This window comes from Aegilops tauschii, unplaced genomic scaffold (genome assembly GCF_002575655.3).
Source record: "Aegilops tauschii subsp. strangulata cultivar AL8/78 unplaced genomic scaffold, Aet v6.0 Super-Scaffold_285, whole genome shotgun sequence".
Taxonomy (NCBI): domain Eukaryota; kingdom Viridiplantae; phylum Streptophyta; class Magnoliopsida; order Poales; family Poaceae; genus Aegilops; species Aegilops tauschii.
In genome coordinates this window covers 458,857-478,834 of record NW_027332466.1, presented here as the reverse complement: position 1 = coordinate 478,834, position 19,978 = coordinate 458,857, and the positions used below count along the sequence as shown (strand labels likewise).

The 19,978-nt window shown below is 44.0% G+C and overlaps 2 protein-coding genes across 3 annotated transcripts in view; both read right to left on the bottom strand.

Annotated features, from left to right (window-relative positions):
• The window catches only part of LOC109749941 (F-box protein At5g07610), a 138,780-nt gene that overhangs the window by 38,376 nt on the left and 80,426 nt on the right, over window positions 1-19,978 (bottom strand). The gene's annotated exons all lie outside the window — the stretch shown is intronic.
• LOC109770650 (F-box protein At2g23160-like) lies at window positions 4,177-5,902 on the bottom strand. The gene is made up of 2 exons (XM_020329373.4): window positions 5,756-5,902; window positions 4,177-5,661 (listed from the first exon to the last, which is right to left on the bottom strand). Exons 1-2 carry the CDS (start codon window positions 5,803-5,805, stop codon window positions 4,536-4,538), a joined length of 1,176 nt encoding a protein of 391 aa, XP_020184962.1. The 5' UTR covers window positions 5,806-5,902; the 3' UTR covers window positions 4,177-4,535.

Below are 19,978 nucleotides of genomic sequence, written 5' to 3'. Positions count from 1 at the left end.
GTTTGTTTGTTGACCAGAATTTGGATCAGAGAAACTATGTACATCTATGTGCTTCTTTTCTTCTTCAATGTCAGCCTATTCATAACCATGGACTATATGTGTCGATAACAGAAAGAACTTGTATTGCAAGTAACGTTTCACCATTAATTCTCTAACCGTACCAATTGCTTTACCTGGGCTAGCTGACAACTAAAAAGTACGGAACACATATCATTAGCGTAACAACCTGATACAATCCTATTACAGCAGTAGCTTTGATTTGCTCTAACTTTCAACAGAACAATGTCTGAAATTAGCTTTCAATCCCGTGCAATCTTATTTCCTAATTTTCTAGAACCAAGTTTATGTTGATAAGTTGGCAAGGTTACAATCTTGCTGAATACAGGGTCCAAGGAAGACCAGAACCTGGGAGATCAGGACACACAAAGGACAAGTATAAAAAGATTATTTTGCGGTTTGGTGGGCTGACACATTGGCTTTTAGTTTTTACATGAACTAAATCAAAAAAAGAAAAGACCCTACTAAGCTCCTGAATGTGCATAAGAACAAGATTGCAGCTCTGCTCGAAATACTAGCCGTACATAGGTTGACCAGCTAAAGAAATTAGTTACGATAATGACCTTCTCAGCATCAATCATCCGAAAGACTTGAACATAGTCCCGCTAGGCAAACCCTTCAGTGGTAAGTCAAATTACCTCTTATTAACACAGCAAAATTGTGTTGGACTGGAGTGTATGTGCACCATTATAGGGAAGACTAACATGGTAAGGGTCCATGGAGCTCGGTTTTCAAAAATTCAAAATTTGTCAAATTTCATATTTTCTATGTTTAAAAAAATTGTAGAAAAATAATACAGATATACATGGAGGCATAACACACATGTGTGTAAATTTTCAGAGCAAAATACGTTGAAATGAGGGTTGTGCAAAAAAGACAAATCTGGGGTTTTTTAACACATGATAATATTCATCCTCTCAGGCCATGAATTTTTCTTTTTTGTGCAGGTCGCATTTGAACGTATTTCATCCTGAAATTTTACGTACATACACATAACATCCATGATTACCTGCACAGCATTTTCAGATTTTTTTCAAAACCAAAAAGTTTGAATTTTGAAAATTTCAAAAAAAAAAGCCTTCATGGAGGCCGAGAGTCAAACGTCCGTTCTCTTCAAAAAGTTCCTATATTACGGGACAGACGGAGTATTTATCAAAGACATGGGTCACTAATCCATGTTGATAGGGTGGCGCGTGAGCTATTTGATTTATTCATAAACTCCAGAGCAAAAGGTACACGGTAATATATCAAAAAATACCCTTAGCATGGACCAGACGCAACAAACAAAACAGCAGAGGCCCCCTATTTGGTTTGAGCACCACTGACAACATGCATACAAAAGTAGTGTGGGTGTTAGAGTATGTAATGGGCCTAATGGCTTGGGCTGGCGGTATAGCCCGTTAGTCTTAGAGTAAATTAGATATAAGGGTCGCTTGTTTAGAGGTCAAGTAAGCCTTGTTTGGGAGTCAAGTAAACCTCTCTATATAAAGAGAGGAGATGTATCAATCTAATCAAACAAGAATTAAGAAGGAAATCCCCTTTCCTCTTGCCCGGCCGTGGGCAATAAGTGCCCCGGCCGGCCTCTTGCGCCTTCCTTCTAGCAGCGCCATAACAATTTGGTATCAGCTAGCTTCGGTTCGATCATGTCGTCACCGCCGCCCAACCCGTCTCTTCCGCTGCCGGGATCCTACGTCGCGCCCGTCCCCGCCGTCCTCACCCCGAAGGAGGTGTCCGGGGTGCTGCGGGACCTAACCCAGGCGGTCCAGGAGATCCACCTGTTCTTGGCCGGGTTCCTACGGGCCGCACCCGGCTGCACCGCCCATCGCCGCCACCGCGCCGCCGTGGCAGCCGCTGCACCAAGCGGCCTCCGTCGCGCTCGCCGGGCGGCTGCAGCAGCCGCTGCAGCTGCCATCCACCGCCCCGCCCTGGCTGCAGTGGCAGCCATCGCTCCTGGCGGCCTCCGCCGCGCCCGGTGCTCCGTCGCATCAGCCGCTGCCGCTGCCCCAGGGCATCCCCGCCGCGCTCGCCGGGCCGCTGCAGCTGCCATCCACTGCCACCACCGCCCCGCCCTGACTACAGTGGCAGCCGCCGCTCCTGGCGGCCACCGCCGCACCCGGCGCTCCGATGCAGCAGCCACCGCCGGTCAGCTCCGGCCCCGCATCGACCGCGCCGGCGGGAGTCCCGATCCACCAGATCAAGTTCCCGCCGTCGCCATTACCGCTTCTCCAGGGCGTCCCCATCCAGCAGATCAAGTTCCCGCCGTCGCCGTCACCGCTTCCTGCTTGGATCACTACCACTCTACCAGCCACATGTCGGCGACGGTGAGGCTGCAGGCTGCTGCGCGCGGCCTCCTAGCGCGTCGGCGTGTGCGGGAGATGCGTGGTCTGCAACTGCCGCTCCTCCCAGCTGCGTTTCGCCGCACAAAGGACCTCGATCTCGTCCGCTGCGTCGGGGACCTTGGGCATGCTGTTTTCCCCGCGGGCAGCGACCTCAAAGTCTGCGACATTGGCGGTTGGGGGGGCGCACCCCTCCTCGTCATTCTCCATCGCAAACCCTCCACTCTTCCCTGTGCAGTGCAGACCAACAGCCATACACATGCACTCCTTTTGTCCAGGTGGTGTCCATGGGATCCAGGTGGCTGTACACGTGCACGTTCGACATGCGGATGGTGTCCACTTTTTGTTAAGGGGTCCAAAATAAATTGTCCTAGTCCATTTCGGGTTGAGAGTAATAAAACAAGACGAGATGTAAAAGGCTTGTTTTTAGGTGTTAGATTTGTGTTGCGTCGAGTCATGGTTATAAGTTGGTTAGGCTGCAGCTCGAGGACAAGCTGCATGTCCAGGTGGGGTGTAGTGTTAGAGTATGTAATGGGCCTAATGGCCTGGGCTGGCGGTATAGCCCGTTAGTCTTAGGGTTAATTAGAGATAAGGGTCGCTTGCTTAGGGGTCAAGTAAGCCTTGCTTGGGAGTCAATTAAACCTCTCTATATAAAGAGAGGAGATGTATCAATCTAATCAAGCAAGAATTAAGAAGGAAATCCCCTTCCCTCTTGCCCGGCCGTGGGCAACAAGGCCCCCGGCCGGCCCTCTCACGCCCTCCTTCTAACAGCGCCATAACAGTGAGATTGCAATTTTTTAGAACAATATCTATAGTCATTTAAAGGTCCTTTTCTCAAACTGAAACCAGTTGGGTTTCTAGCTCTAAAATTGTTTCTTTTGTTGACCAGAATTTGGATCAGAGAAACTATGTGCTTCTTTTCTTCTTCAATGTCAGCCTATTCATAACCATGGACTATATGTGTTGATAACAGAAAGAACTTGTATTGCAAGTAATTTTTCACCATGGGTGGTCTAACCGTACCAGTTGCTTTACCTGGGCTAGCTGACAACTAAAAAGTATGGAACGCATATCATTAGCGCAGGAACTTGATACAATCCTATACAGCAGTGGCTTTGATTTGCTCTAACTTTCCACAGAACAATGTCTGAAATTAGCTTTCAATCCCGTGCAATCCCAATAAGTACAAGGTTACAATCTTGTTGAATACAGGGTGCAAGGAAGACTAGGACCTGGGAGATCAGGACACACAAAGGACCAGTATGAAAAGATTATTTAGCGGTTTGGTAGGCTGCCACATTGGCTTTTTGTTTTGCATGAACTAAATCAAAAAAAGAAGACCCTACTAAGCTCCTGAATGTGCATAAGAACAAGATTGCAGCTCTGCTCAAAATACTAGCCGTACATAGGTTGACGAGCTAAAGAAATTAGTTTCAATAATGACCTTCTCAGCATCAATCACCAGAAAGAGTTGAACATCATCCTGGTAGGCAAACCTTTCAGTGATAAGTCAAATTACCTCTTATTAACACAGCAACACCATTATAGGCAAGACTAACATGGGAAGTGCCCGGTGTCGCTTATTTTAAACTCTTTAAACCTACCTATGCGAACAAAACCAACAAATAAGAGGATGTCTTTCTAGTCTTCTGAAGCAATTCTCTGTCAAAAGTAATCTAACAGCAGGATGAACATTATGACATTTCCTATCAACAGCATCATTGTGGCTGTGAAGTTCTGCTAATAAAATAACCTATTTAAAAGACAGAAAAAACATAGCACCAAAAGAAGTGATAATGTAACCATCCAAAGTGTATCACAATCTCCCGTTGTCCAGAACCATTGGTATACCAAGACAAAACAAGTACACACAACAGAAGGTGCATTGAAACTTTGAATAACTAGTCCAAGAGCGAAATCAGCCGCAATGCCCCCAGAACAAAACCAGCATTGCTCCAAACTTAAAAACATGCATACATCAGAGAAAGCAGGACCAAATTCAAGCATGAATAAGACATCACTTGTGCAACGATTCTAGCTCTTCATATAGCGGCACATATGGAAAATATGGCGGCTTGCCTTCTTCAAGATAGCAGATCACTTTAACTTGTCCATTATCCATATCATAGCACGAATAAGACGTCACTTGTGCAACGATTGCAACTCTTCATATAGTGGCACATACGGAAAATATGCCTGCTGGCTATCTTCAAGATTGCAGATCACATTAACTTGTCCACTATCCATATCATAGCACATGAATGTGATATCCTCCTGGGCCACAGCAAACAAGATCATGTCACATTCTGGATGAATTGCAATCCAATCGAAGTCCTCATCAAGGTATTCTATGTGTCGCCCTCCAAGCAAATGCGAAGTTTCGACGCTATGCTTCAGTATCCATTCTTTGCGGTCATAGTCTTTAAGAACATAAACTAGCAGTCGAACGACATTATCATCATCTGTGTCAAAACCAGCATAATGCAGGCAGCCCTGTGACAGCTGAATAAAACCAACATCCAGACCGTCAGGAACACGAAAGTTAGTCCTTGCTTCCCCCTCCTTGTCCACCGCAGCTAGACGACCGGCAGAACCATCAACAATGGCGCAGAAATGCAGATAACCATTAAGATAAACAGTTGACCGGTCATTAGCGACATCAATAGTGCCGCACCATCTCTTCTCCTTATGAACCCAACTCCCGGTTTCAGATGAATAGACATGCACTCCGGTAAGACAGTAGCCATGTTGGTCGTCCATATCCGCCACCGGCAACAAAAACACATGGAAATGAGGGGACACGGCTGGATCAAAACACAAGCGTCTAGCAGCCACGAGGCCGGAATAGCCGGAATGCGGCAACTCAGCCCATTCCTCTGTGGCGGGATTGCACACAAGGTACCGGAACTCGTCGCCATGGTCGCCGGCAACGTATGAGGAGCAGAGAAGGAGGCCGTTGCAGCAGTCTATGACCTTGACCCGCCGGCGGTTGGGCAGGAAGGCGGGATATGTGAGATGGCGGCTCCCCGAGACATTGGTGAAGGGGAGAGCTGAATCTACCAATTGATTCCCCTGGTAGAAGCCGGTCAGGGTCTGGGGGAGCTTCCGGCGGTAGTTGCGGTCGTTGGTGAGGCCGAGCCAGTGCTTGGAGACGCACTTGAAGCGGCAGAGCGACTTGGCGGGCACGCGCGAGAGGATCTCCACGAGGAGGTCGTCGGTGAGTCTCTCGGCCGCCATCTCGCTGCCGCTGGGAGGAGAAGAGGAGGACCTGCACACACAACGATGGGGAATAAGGTTAGGGGATCGGGTGAAGAAGGGAGAGGAAGGTCGCGATGATTCATGGCGATGCGTACTCTACGTACCAGATGCGTCCGTCCTCCGATGGGCGAGATCGAGCAGCTGGGGTGGACATGGCGCGGCGGCAGAAGAAAGCTCCGGCGGCGCCGTCGAGCACGGGGGAGGGGACGGGGGAGTGATGGCGAATGGGCCGGGGAGGGGATTGAAACCCACGGGACTGCCACTTCTTTTTTGGCGAATGGGCCGTCGATACATTTGTAGTGCACTGGGCTAAGAGCATCATATCCCGGTCAAACCTTTAAATTTGCACAGAACGCACCGAACAGATCCTCGAAATGGCAGCTCCTTTTTTTTACAGATTTCGTATATTAGAGCAACCATGCCTCATATTTGGAGTTTCCGAGTCGTTCTTGAGGGAACCTGTAAAGCGGTCAACGCCGGAGCAGGGGGCCTGGTGACACCGCGCACGAGCAGCGAGCAAGCAGAGGAGCTCGGTAGCGGCCGGCCGAAGCATCGCCGGAGCAGGGGGCCTAGGACACCGCGCACGAGCAGCGAGCAGGCGGTGGAGCTCGGTAGCAGCCGGTCGCCGGGACGAAGCTAGAAAAAAAGTTTAATGAGGTCATGTCTTTGACAGTGGAGTCATCTTCCATAAATGAATATTCATTAGTACTAAACTAATGAAAGATTGCCTAATTTCATTGGGGTGAGTTGACCCCAATGCTTACCAAAGCAGCTCCGTTCCTGGCCAGCCAGAGCATCAACAGAGCACTTGGCGGGCCGGAGCGCCAGCGGCGGACCGGAGCAGGCAGCAGGCCGGAGCGGCACCGTTCTGGCCGGCTGGAGTTTGAGTTTGACCATGCATGCGTCCCAAGGAAGAAGAAGCATGAGGACAAAAAGAAGAAAAAAAACTTTTACAGTACGGGTTTACGGGATCTGCTCTGCCTGGTGCTTTGCGGTAGTTGTATAATGTTTCCAGATGACACGTTTTTGTAGGATCTACTAGAGTGGCTCTAAACTGAAAGTGTCACAATTCCACGAATGTACCATCCTAAAAATCTCCTAAAACATAAAACAAAATAAAAAATACTATCCAAAAATATACTACGATTACAAAAGCTAGGAATAACCCTTACGAGGCATTAGTGGTGTTGTCCACTCCGGTGGCTGGGGGCCATATCTCACCAACGGGTAGAGTAGACTATCGAGGTGGAGCTTGTCTGTGGTGAGCATGACGGAGGCCGGGGAAGCACGTAAGCTAGAAAGGGAAAGGCTTCCGCGTGGCGTTGTGATGTCGCCTCGCACTGCGAGACAGATAGGATCAAGAGAACCAGCGACAAAGATATTCTTGATCCATCGTACTCCCTCCGTCCTGAAATATCTGTCTTAAGGGAACAACATACTAAACATGCATTTTATAATCAAACCCTTTTAATTTAAAATCTCAATCAGATTGCCCATCCCCCAGCTCGGGTCCATCCCCACAGCATTCCGCAGCTCAGGGTGACGCCCTCCCAGCGAGCTCGGGCTCCTCCCCATAGCTCAGGGCGCCCTCCCAACGGCCACCATAACTCCTCCAACACGCCCTCACAGTAGATCTGTTGCTTAGTCACGCTCCTCCTCTGCCTGGGCACGCTCCGGCTCCTTCTGGCTTGGCACACATCAGCTCCGGCATGCTCCAGCTCCTCCGCCTGGGCACTGCTCCTCCTTTCCAGCGCGAGTCTCTACCCCCAAGTTGCAGCTCAAAGAGATGCCCAATTTGAATTTGACTCATTTGCAGGAGGAGGAGGATTGGCAAAATCATGAAGATCTGCAAAACCAAGAAGATGACCAGGCAACATGTAATTTAACCTAATTTTACTCCGGAATTTAACTTGCCACTTGCCATGAAAACAATTATGTACACAAAATTTTACTCAAGAATTCTTGACACCGAATTTTACTTCAAAATTTAACTTGCCACTGAATATAACATAATTTTAATCCAAAACTAAGAAGAGGATTGCCACTGAATTTAACTTGCCACTGAATTAACTAAATTTAACTTGACTCAGTGTTGTTACAAATGAAGCATTGCTACAAACTGAATTGAGTCAAGTGTTGCTACAAACTGAATTCATATGTCAAGTGCAGTTGACACTTGCTATTTAGACACTTGGCACTAAATTAGATACTTGATATTTTTTATTCATTGCTGCAAACTGAATTTAAACACTTGACACTAAATTCAAATGTTTTTGTTAAACACTTACTTTCCATATGTTCCGTCAAGTGTTGTTGTTAGACACTTGACACTGAATTCAATGTTGTCAAATTCAGTCTAGCGAATCCAATGTATAGTTTGTCGGCAACTTAGTCAATTCAATTAAGTTTGCAAACTGATTTTTTGGTTGGAATGCATCATGAATTCTGAAAAGAATAAATTAAAAATGTTTTTGTACTCCTAAATTCATTGCCATTTTCCTATCTTGCTAATCAAACATGTCTTGTTGAATGTGAGTCAATGATATTATGGTTGGAATCTTAGTCATGCATACACGTCCAATAATTACAATGCATGTGTGATGGAATAAAACTGGTTTATACATGTATACTTCAACAGTGTAGCATATATCACCAAAGCCCTAAACAAACAAAGGAATTTGAGCTTTTAGGGGTTTCACTTCAAAACATATTTTGTGAATTTCCTAAGTTTTCTCCCTTTTCTTTCTCATGTTTTGGACCATGCATATTAAGATACTTCCATAATAGCCTAATCAGGAAACTTGCTAATCAAACATTGCCACTTTTACTCTTAAACAAAATTATAACAAATTCAATTAGAAATGTTCTTGTACTCCTAAATGATCTTGTATTTAGTCAAATTCAACTAAACTTGCAGTATAGGGAATATTCATTTTTCAGGAGTAGAACATTTAAATTCATCAATGTTCTCATGCATCAAATCGAAATTTCAAAGTCTTAAGTATTTTAAGTGTTTGAAAAAGTTTGCATTTTCATTTTCATGAGCTAGTACTACTTGTAATAGCTAGTTGACTTCTTGCTCCTTTTCAACAAGAGAGGAGATGTTCTAGGATCTCAACTTCAGTCCTCCAAGAGATCATCAAGAAGCAATTCATCAGGAGGAAGTAGTTGATCAAGGGGAAGCAATAAGAAGAAATGCAGTAAACCTGACAAATGAGCAAAGGTTTGGTGTTTATTTTGCTTTGAGAGTAATCAAGAACAGACATGGAGATATTTGCCCAGAGGACAAGCAGCTCATTGCAAGCCTGTTGAATACAAGCGTATGAATTATTGAATTAATACGGTTAGAAGCAACTCAATAGCTTGTAGAAGGCCAAGAAGCATATGCCTCAAACAAAAAGAAGGGTAAAAGTGGACAAAAGAGGAAAGATCTGGATTTATCGAGGATATTGACAGTCCCACTCAACAAAAGGAGGGCAATTCGAGCTCTAGCAAGGTCTCTGGGTGTTCCCTGCTCGACCCTACATAGGAGATTCCAGTTGGGTGAGATGAAGCGCATCACTAGTACCGTGAAACCTTTCCTCAAGACAGATGATAAAATTGCAAGATTAAAGTTCTGCATCTCCATGCTCAATGAGCATTAGATCTCAACTCCCTATCCTCTTTTCAATACAATGACATACATGGTCTATATCGATGAGAAGTGGTATGATATGACAAGAGAGAAGACCTACTATTTACTACTAGAAGAACCTAAACCCGTGTGCACCATGCAAAATAAGAATAGCATTTGGAAAGTCATGTTTCTCACTAATGTGGCCAAGCCAAGATGCAATGGCGATGGAGATATCACATTTGATGGCAAGATCGACACTTGGGCCTTCGTCCAAGAGGCTCTGGTTGTTATAATGAGTCAAAACAGAGAAGGGGATTTGTCGTGGAATTGTCACGACAGATGTCCTAGCGAAAGGACTTAGTTGTGGAGCCATCGCAACTAGGAAGCAAGAAGGGGTTAATCGGGACAAAGGACACGGGGTTTATACTGGTTCGGCCCCTTACGGTGAAGGCAAAAGCCTACGGTCTAGTTCTGAGTGGGATTGCTTATGTCTCAATAACTAGGGAGCGAATCCGCTTGACCTAACTCTCGATTTGATGTTACTTGCCTTGAACCGCCGTCGGGTCGTCCCTTTATACACAGAGGTCGACGCCCAGTGGCTCATAATGTCCGGCTCGGTTTCTCTCTATTTCTGCCTTATAATACAAGTTACACACATATGGCGGTTTGTCTCTACGGGCCTTAATTCGCCCTTTGGGCCTTGGGCCCTTAACTAACCCGCCATCTCCAAGAGTCATCTTGGGCTTCATGAGTCGTCACAGGTATAACCCGGCCCCTCCTGGGCGGGTCATACTAATAGTTATATCCCCAACATTAGGCCCCAGATTGATTTGAACTGGTTCATGTCAATCTTCAACACTTAGAAAAAATCTTTTGCCCTTTATTGCACGGCAATTTGTAACCCGCCATGACGTCATCTTCTGGATTTGTAATAACCCGCCATGATGTCGTCTGTCATTAATTCATATTTTGTCCAATATATCCCGACGGATCCTTATCTTTAATAACCATCCCGAGAATCGAGGCGTCCTGACAAGCTGGATTCCCATATTTTTCGGCCTCCACGTTTTTCGTGCCCACTCTATCAGTCTTTCCCTTATAAATAGGCACGACTGGTCTTTCTTCATTCTCCCCCTTTCCATCGTCTTCTTCCTCTCGCGACCCTACTGCTGCTCGAGCTCCGCCGCCACCGCAGCGCACTTCGTCTTCCTCGACCCTGGCCGCTGCATCGACCTGAGCTTGTCCAGAGAACGGCGGCGACCCTCCGCAGCAGATCTGCGTCTGGAAGTCTTTGCTTTTCTGCACCTTAGATCCACATTAGGGTTTGCGAGTTCTTTCTGTGTTCTTCGCTATTCATCACGGATTCTTCGTAGTTTCTCCACCGCAGCCTCTTTTGATCTAAAAGAGGTATGCAATTCATGCGGTAGCTGTTTCGCATCCATTTCAGATGCTAGTAGATCCCCTTTTCTTGTACAAAGGCCTCTTTAGAACTGATGAACTCCTCTGTACTTCATATTTAGGTCCAGAATATTTTCCTTTCTGAGCAACTGTTTGATCCAAAATAATGATAGCGATCTGTGAAACTTGTTTTTATGACACTTAGCCAAATATCTGTGTTTTTTGATAGATCCACCTAGCCCTGGCAGCTCTAATCACTGACTTAAATTGCAATGCTCAATAGATAACATCCACCACACATGGCGGCTTAAGTAACTTGACTGCTCATGGTGGTTTAAACAACCTAACATAATTAGTCATATACCATTAGACCCCTTCATAAGCCGCCATTTTGAGTACGCACTGTAATATTTTTCTTCTCCGGCTTAAATTTGAACCGGTAATTTTACTCTTTTGCTAGGCTTCCATCTTCATAATGCCGCCTAAAACACCCGTTACATGCACTTGGGTCAAGTCCATCGTCACAGATAGCACACTTGACGATTTTGTGAAGACTGGCTATCTGCCAAAGAAGGAAATCATGTCCTACCGTGCGCCTGATCCAACCGAGGAAAAGCCTCAACCCAAAGAGGGGGAAGACATTGTCTTCACAGACCACATGAACCGGGGTTTTTCCCCACCTGGCTCAAAGTTTTTTAGAGACCTTCTTCACTTTTTTGACCTCCGTCCTCAAGACATCGGACCCAACTCCATGTCTAATATTTGCAACTTTCAAGTGTTATGTGAGGTGTATCTTGGAGAAGAACCCAGCTTGCTACTCTTTAGAGAGTTGTTTTACCTAAACCGCCAGAATGAACGCGCCAACGGGCCCAGCTTGGAACTTGGTGGGGTCTCAATCCAACGGCGGAGAGACGCCATTTTCCCTTATGCAATCCACCGAGTCACCCCAAAGACTGGAACCAAACGTGGTTCAACTGCCAAGATACTTCTCCGGCTAATGAGAACCCTTTGCCCGGTTTTCGCGCCTCGCGCCTCGAGTCTACTCATCCTTTGCCAGACAAGCTATCTGCTGCTGATCGCCAGAAACTTACCCCCACCATGACCAAAGTCAAGGCTCCTTTGCGGAATGGTTTGAGTGGTATCGATTTGGTTCGGGTCTGGGTTGCTTGGCGGATCATTCCATTGAGACGTCGTTCCGGTTTGATGTGCACCTATACAGGCGAGAAAGATGATTCTCTGCGGCACAGTTCTGTCGATTTACCTGAAGATGTCATTGATGATATGACAAAGTCGCTCTTGAACGAGAGCCTAGCAGATTGTGGCAAGTTTTGCTTAAGTCCTTTCTGCAAAGCTAACCCGGCTCTAGCGGTAAACCGCCAAACTTGAGTATTCTTACTTTCGCCCTTAAGATTTTGTCTTTTACTCAGATTCTCGCTATTTTTCACAGGCTAATGATCAATTTTGGAAAGCAAAGTATGACCATGAGGCTGCAAAGAAAGCCAGGAAAGCCAAGAAAGCCGCCAGGAAAGCCGCTGCCAAGAAGAAAGGGAACAAGACCAGCGCCTCGGATTTGCTTCATTTAGAAGATACCTCTGAGTCGGAGGTAGCCCTTGACTCCCTAGGCTCCTTTTTGAACCACCTTATTGACACCGATTATCATCAGGAGGACACAGGAACGAGTCACAGAGTAGATGAAGAGGTAACTATTATTTCCTCTGACTCCGAGCCTTTGCCAAGACAAAAAATCCGAAGAGTAACCCGGAAAGTAAGATTTTCACACCCTTTAGCTTATCAAGATCCTCAATTTCTTTTGAAGCGACAGATTCATGAGAACCGGAGGTAGACCAGGACCAGCAAGGACGCAGAACTCTCCTCCGGCTTACCTAATACACCAAAGAAGCGCCGGAACGAGGTCACTTCCGACTTAATTCCTTTTTATCCTTTGGCGGGTGTGATTCGTCCACCACTCAACTCTTCTGACTTGAATTACCAGGAAACTTCACCTTCCTCCGGCGACTCACTCCAGTCCAATATGCAGGCTTTTAAGACCGCTCCAGGGTAAGGACAATTTACTTATCCTGTATTCATTTCAATTCTTTATATTTGTACTGATATTTTAATCTTTATGCAGTGGAAAAGCAAAACCCAGCAAGAAGGCGAAGAAGAGTAAGCCGACCGAAGAGCCATTCTTCAAAGAGCCAGGACTCCAAACAACCGCACCTGAGGTCTCTGTTCCTGAGCCGCCACTTGAACCGGCGCATGACATGCCAACATCAAGTACTGAGCCGCCTGCCGATCAAGCCGCCGAGGTCTCTGAAAATCTTGATATCTCTAGCCCGGCTAAAACAGACGACCCCAAAGATGATGATGTGGAGATCACTAAAACTGGCTATACTGAGTCGGGGAGACCTACTGCGCTAGCCAAGTGTCTGCCAAAGAAGAACACCTGGAACGCCGTAAGGTCAGATTTGACATTGCTAATTATACTCACATGAGTATTGGGGAAGTTCTTTCTGGATATCTTAGCCAAGTGCACAGCAGCCGTGACCTTGAAGTTGATATGGTGAAACAAATGCATTAGAAATTTGAGGTATAAACTCTTTCCCTTCACTGATTTATCCTTACTATGCCAGCCCCCAAGTCTATTGCTTATGATGAATATGTTGTAGACTTAAAACGAACGTGTAAACATTAGTAATATCCTTTGATCACAACTGTAAAAAATCCGGCTTATCCTGTAGCCCCCAAAGGCCAGTTTAATCAATATGAATGAACCGGTCTTTCCCATGCTTATGCAGAATATAATCCTTGTGTAGATTGAACAGCAATATGCATTAGCCCCCAAGTGCCAAGTATTCTTGCTTGCAAAGTGCTTGGGACTTAGTCTCATAAACCGCCAGTTAGATAAAACATTCATTAGACATTAGCCCCCAAGTGCCAAGTGTTGTTGCTTGCAAAAGACTTGGGACTTAATACTGTATGCTAATATTCATGATTTTTGACCCGATATTTGTGCAGGCCACGACTGCTCAACTTCAATCAGAACTGTCTAAACTGAAGAGCCGCCTGGAGGCCAAAGAGACTGAAACTCAGAAGGCTAACTCCAAATTTGAATTCAGTATATCTGAATAAGAGAAACTGAAATCCGAATTTGAAGTTCAAAATAAGGCCTGGGCTAACGAAAAAATTGCCTTAACCCAACGAGCCGAAGCAGCGGAAAAAACTCTTGAAGAGGTAACCACTGATTATCCGGCTTAAAACACCGTGTATCTCAGATGGTCTCCGCAATCTTTGGTAAGTCGCCCTGCAAGTGTTAAGTATTGAATGTTTCTAATGATCATATGAATTTGTAATTAACTCACCTGATATTGCTATACAGGCCCCAGGAGCTCCAACCTTAACCAGAACATGCTGGTGAAGCTGAAGGCGGTTTACACACTCGTGGAACAATTGTATACGGATCTCCGCGTGCCTTGGCCGCAGTTGCCCTGTCAAACGAAGTCCCCACCCTTCTGGCGGATGTACTAAAGCGGCTTGCTGTGCTACCTCCGCGGTTCAATGAATTAAGGCGATCTTCTGCGAGAGCCGGAGCCGTAGCTGCATTAAGCCGGGCCAAGGCGTGGCTACCGGAGCTAGACCCGGCCGACATCGCCATTGGATATCCAAGCCTGAAGGAAGACGGCACATCATTTGAACAGGAGGATTTCACCGCTTGTGTGAAGGAAATACGCCCTGTGGCCACCCTGATTGCTGATGACACGGATCTTACCAAGTATCAGTCGGGTTATGACGCATAGAATCGGAGGATTCCAACGCAGCATTATGAAGTGACCAGCCTGATCCCTCCAATTCGTAAGCATACCTTCGCCCCTGAAGTTGACCCGGCCGGATTAATTGATGATGAAGCTGAATTTGAAGCTTTGAGTGGCATTGACTGGTCATCATCAACCTTCCAGGACAGGGAACAAGATGGAGGAGCGGAAAGGGATGATCCGGAAGCTTCAGGCCAACAAAACAATTGATCCGTCGGGCGGCTCATATTTGTACCTTGCTGGGAAACTTATTTAATCATGTGGACTCGGCAAGTCATGTAATAGGGTAGTAATGACTTTGCTTTGTCGTGCCATCGTGCACGTTTTGGCACTCCACACTGTTAAGCCGCCATCTTATATTCACCCGTATTACACTTATCATCTGTTTTCTTTATGCTTAAGAAAGTTTTTGAACTGTCCTGCATACAGAAATAAATCACAAGACCCTTGGTGGCTTACCGCAGGGCGGGTCATATATCTGACATAAAACCCGGAACATGAAAAAGAGTCATAGATAAGCCTGTTATCAATTATAGCTTTGAAACACAACTATAATATCATACCTGTGATCCTTTAATTTGTACTGCCGGTTTATGTGACCCGAACAGTAAGGGTGATAACCCAATCTTTAGAAGCTGCTTACTTCCAAATGTCTGACGCTTGTTGTCTGTTGGCGACTTATCGTCCAAAACTAAGCTGGGCTAAATTTAAGCCACACTTATACTTATATCTGAACCAAAAAAAAGTCTGAAGATAAAAATCAAAGAGTGTGTTCAAAAACTTAAGCCAAACAAGAATAAAATCAAGGCTTCTGATTCAAATACGATCAGTAAACCGTTCCAAAGGGGTTAAGCTAGGATTCGAATACGATCATGTAGCCCCCAGTGGCTTTGGCGTTGCGCCGATCAAAAGGGTACCGACATCTATGTTCTCTTTGGTTCGAATACGACCTATGTTTGAACAGGAAGCCCCCTGATGATCTTGAGAGTTTTTTAACGACGCTGATTCGAATACGATCAACTTCGGACTCAAAGGGGTTAATCTATGATTCGAATACGATCAAGAAGCCCCCTAGTGAGTTTGGCAGTGTGCCGATCAAAAGGTACCGACAGCTATGTTCTCTTTGGTTCGAATACGACCTATGTTTGAACAGGAAGCCCCCTAATGATCATGAGGTTTAACGGCTAGGTTCGGATACGGTCATGAGCCGGACCGAGAGGGTTAAGCTAGATTCGAATACGATCAGCCCCCAATTGGTCGTTTTATAATTAGAATAACTAGCAAAGTGGCCTGCTCGATGCGCGGGCTAGACTTTTATAAGTTTCATAATAAGACAATAGTATTTGGTTTATCTAAAAAATAAAACCATATATGATGTCATTTACAAATATGTGCACTATTGATGAAGAAACACACACCTGGCCAAATAAATATTATATCTAATGGAGATCCTTGGAATAAATGAAATAAAAAATGGTGTATGGTATCACCAATCTTATCATTCAATTGTCTTTCAGTGTATATGTCCACTTTTACAGGCAGCTACCTCTATTTGTTCCTGAGAAAATCAGAAGTTCAAGTTATATCCATAAGGAAATACCATTTTGCCAATCTCCTCTACTTGCCATGACACCAATTAGCGCTACACCACTTTATAGCACCAAGATGCTACCCATGTTGATTTTAACCCCACATACACGCAGTGGACTACAATTCGAATAAGCATCCCACCTCCTTCAATCAATATAGCTCTATGCACTTAGAAGTAATTCTAGAGGTTGTTTTCTTATTTTTCCCTTGTGACTATCCTTGTGTCGGATGTGTATCACTGTTTTGTCCAGTAAATTGATTCGTCCTTATAAAACAAATATGAATCTATATTGTTTTGTAGAATTGCCATAACCTACATAATGCACTCGATGGACACTTCCATGTTTCTCTTCCACTATAAGGTACACATATTTTTGTCACTAACATGTAATTACTCAAGGTGAACAATCATATACTTAGTCAATATTATTAGATATGTGTAACGGAAGACCCAGCAAATGGCTTGTATAAGTGACATGGTATGTGATTTGTAAACAAAAGTATTAATTTTCTTTCTATTAATGGGGTAATTTTGCAACATTTATCAACCAAACACATGATTTTCTTTTATTTCCACAAATGCACTACCATAAGATAGGACAAAAAACAGTATGAAAGGTTCAACTTGTAAAACAATAGTCAAAATAGTAAAAAAAACTGGAGATCGTGCCCAAATTGATAGTAAAAATAGCAGTAACTACATACTTGAATACGTTATACACATTCTGTTGAGTAAGAACAAAAAGTTAGAGATGAGAAAGAAGAAATATAGAGAACATACATATAATTGGCCGAAACTTTCCAAAACCACATGGTAGATTGGTAAATACACAATGAAAAGCTCCTTAATGTATGAGTTTTTTTGTTGCGGATCTGTTTACTTAAACATTGATATTGGCAGTTTTTAATTAACAGAGACCCATATATTAAATGAAATGATTCTTTGAAGAATTGAGCAAGATATGAAGGTTTTACAACATTTGACAAACTTATGCTACAATATCGTCACAAACCCATTATCCGGTAGGAACTCTCACCTACATCATGGAAATAACAAATGAAATATATATAAGTTGTGTATATGCATTTATCGTTATACTTTTGGTATTAGGTGGAAACACTAAATAATGGTATGATTTCAGACAGAAATCGACAGAGGTAAAGCCCAAAAATTCATGTGGAGCAACCAATCCAACCAAATATAGCACTTATCTTCGACAAGACATCAATAAGAATCGGCATTCAGGCATTTACTAATAATGTGTTCTCTTGTGGATAATACCCAAAGTAAATAGCCAGAGTACAACCGGTGGGGTGAGATAACCAGTGCATAAGTGGTAAAGTAAGTTCTGATGGAGTACTAACATTACGATCAACTTAATTTACGCAAATAAAAACCTCGATTGAAATAAATAGCAAACAATTTTGATATGTTCACAAATTCTCCTTGCTATATGAACACATTTTCTATGCAATAAGACGTTATGGCAAAAAAAATCGGTAAAATTGTCGCACTCCGGATCGCACACTTCATACACAGCTCAGACAATAGTCCCTTAAGTTCAGTGCCTATGAGATCAATCAACATGTACTCCCCTGATTTCATGAAGACTACATATTGCGCAACTTCGGTTACTCCAATGTCAACATTGATCTATCTCAATCAAAAAAATGATTCCGGACACAATTGGAAAACTCATAAATTTTAAAAATAATTGACAAATTACCATGGAACACTGCATATAACTTAAGGAGGTGAACAACCTGAATCAATTTAAAAGAATATATAAACCCTAGATAATAAGAGTTACAAAGATCAACGTGATGAAGAACTTGAACACAGAAAACACACTAACTTATCTCTACCATATTCTCTCACATGTGCACGCCTCTCCGATACACGCTATGCCGACTACTCACTCCAAGTGCCTTGGACAACATCCAGCCATGTGAAAACTTCACCGTTTAGAAAGGGGCGCCTAGAAGGAAATCCAGCTAGATCTTTAGTCACAGGTTTCCTCTGTTATTCTTCTCCTCTCTCTTCGTATTAATTATTGCGTCCCCTACTCCCTCTCCTTATGATGAAGAACTTCATTTACCATATTTACAGAATACAGAAAGCTCGTAGAATGGTAGAAGTGTGAATGAGATCATGCACGATTTAGGTTGGTATTTTAGATAAGTGCTAGGTACTGGTGTATTGTGCAAGGGACGTGTCCATAACTATTCGTGGGAGATGACATTAAGCAATGGTACATGGTATAGTTACATTGATATTTCCTAATTGATATACATCTCTTCGAAATAAAGCACCATAGATCTCCAAGACTGCAAGAGAAAAAAAGCCAGTGAGATTAATCAGAATAAACGTCTCGACAACAAAATTCTATGAACCGAGAAGTCGCATCAAAATTCTGATCGCAAATCAATGATCACTGGTTCATGCCTTTCCTCCTTTAATGTTTATTCTCTGGCTATATGTGACTGAAAAATATATGGTGGCGTAAATATTTATGCTCCTATATATGGCGGAATGCATAAACCTATAATCCAATTACTTTAGCGCATTAAATTATTAATGTCTACTGTTACATGTGCTCTTAATAATTAAAGAATAGAACAAAGGTCCTGCAGCCATACTTATGTGAGATCCTAGAGAATTTTTGGAGAGAAGTCGATGTCACGGGTAAGGATCTACCACGCATATTTACCAATTGCACCCATGCATCCAGAACTATAATATTCCTACCCTTTTTAAACAACCTATATTCCTGCCTGAATAATATTTGGCACAAGACCCAGATAACAGAATACTTCTGATAAGCGAGACGAAGCAAGCTGACACGATTTGCAGGCTTCACAAAAAGAGCTCATACTGCCCGATTAGAAACACTACCACGTACAGAGCTAGCTTGATCTATATTGATCGATTAGCAACACACCCACGTATACAGCAATGAAAGCGACGTGCTAGTTAATCGATATGCGGCCGGCCGGAAACACAAATTACCACATGGAAGACACACGCGAGAGTCAATCTAATAAATCAGGAAAATTAGATGGACACTAGCTACTTACATGTGCTGGGGGCTAAATCTGTGCTCGGGAGCGGGTGGCACTATGTACGTCGTCATAGGAGCCATCAGCTAGTGGCTCGTTGGTGTCTTTCCACACATGTCTTCTTGGCCACTTCATTCTTATTGCCTCCCTTCATTGGATTCCATAACAGGATAAGGGGGACATCTGGATCTTGAGAGTTGTAGAGGAAAGTGCGCAGGGGCATGGCATAATGGAGATTCAGCCGGACATGAGCCAGTCTAATCTGATTTCACAATCGGCTTATAGCAATGGCCGAATCCCACCATGTGAATTTTGTGGCAGCTTACTAGGACGAAGGGAAGGGAAGGGGTCGAGAGGCCAATAACCTAACCCTATTTTTTGCTTTTATTTGAAGGGATATGGACGTGATTGTTTTTTGTTGGAACAGTTTTTTAGCGAATTGCTAGGATATATGTAATGGCAAAGGTGGGTAATTAATTTTCCTTTGCTTAGATCGGACGACTGTAATTTTTTAGCCTATTAAATAAATGGCCAGATGTTTCTAATTTTTTTGGTAATTTCTAGCATAATTACCTTTTTCTGGTTAGCCCGTAAAGTACTTTTTATATATAATAGATAAAGACACATGATCGTTGAGGATGAAAAGGACAGAGGTCCTGCTTTATTACTTATCATAATATATACATCGTCAAAATATGTACATCATGCGAGCCGGTGGCTTAAGTGTAGTAAGGCCGAAGATGAGCAATATTCCACGGCCGGCGGGCCTCCTCCTCCGACTTACGTGAGTCTTTGTGCTCTCGAACATCGATAAGGTAGTATGACCCGTTGTTCAAGTTTTTGCTGACCAC

Excerpts from the sequence above, each read along its gene's own strand:
- LOC109770650 (XM_020329373.4), bottom strand. The coding sequence starts at position 5,805 with ATGTCCACCCCAGCTGCTCGATCTCGCCCATCGGAGGACGGACGCATC. Across the intron at positions 5,662-5,755 it reads TCGGAGGACGGACGCATCTG|GTCCTCCTCTTCTCCTCCCA; the intron begins GTACGTAGAGTA and ends TTGTGTGTGCAG.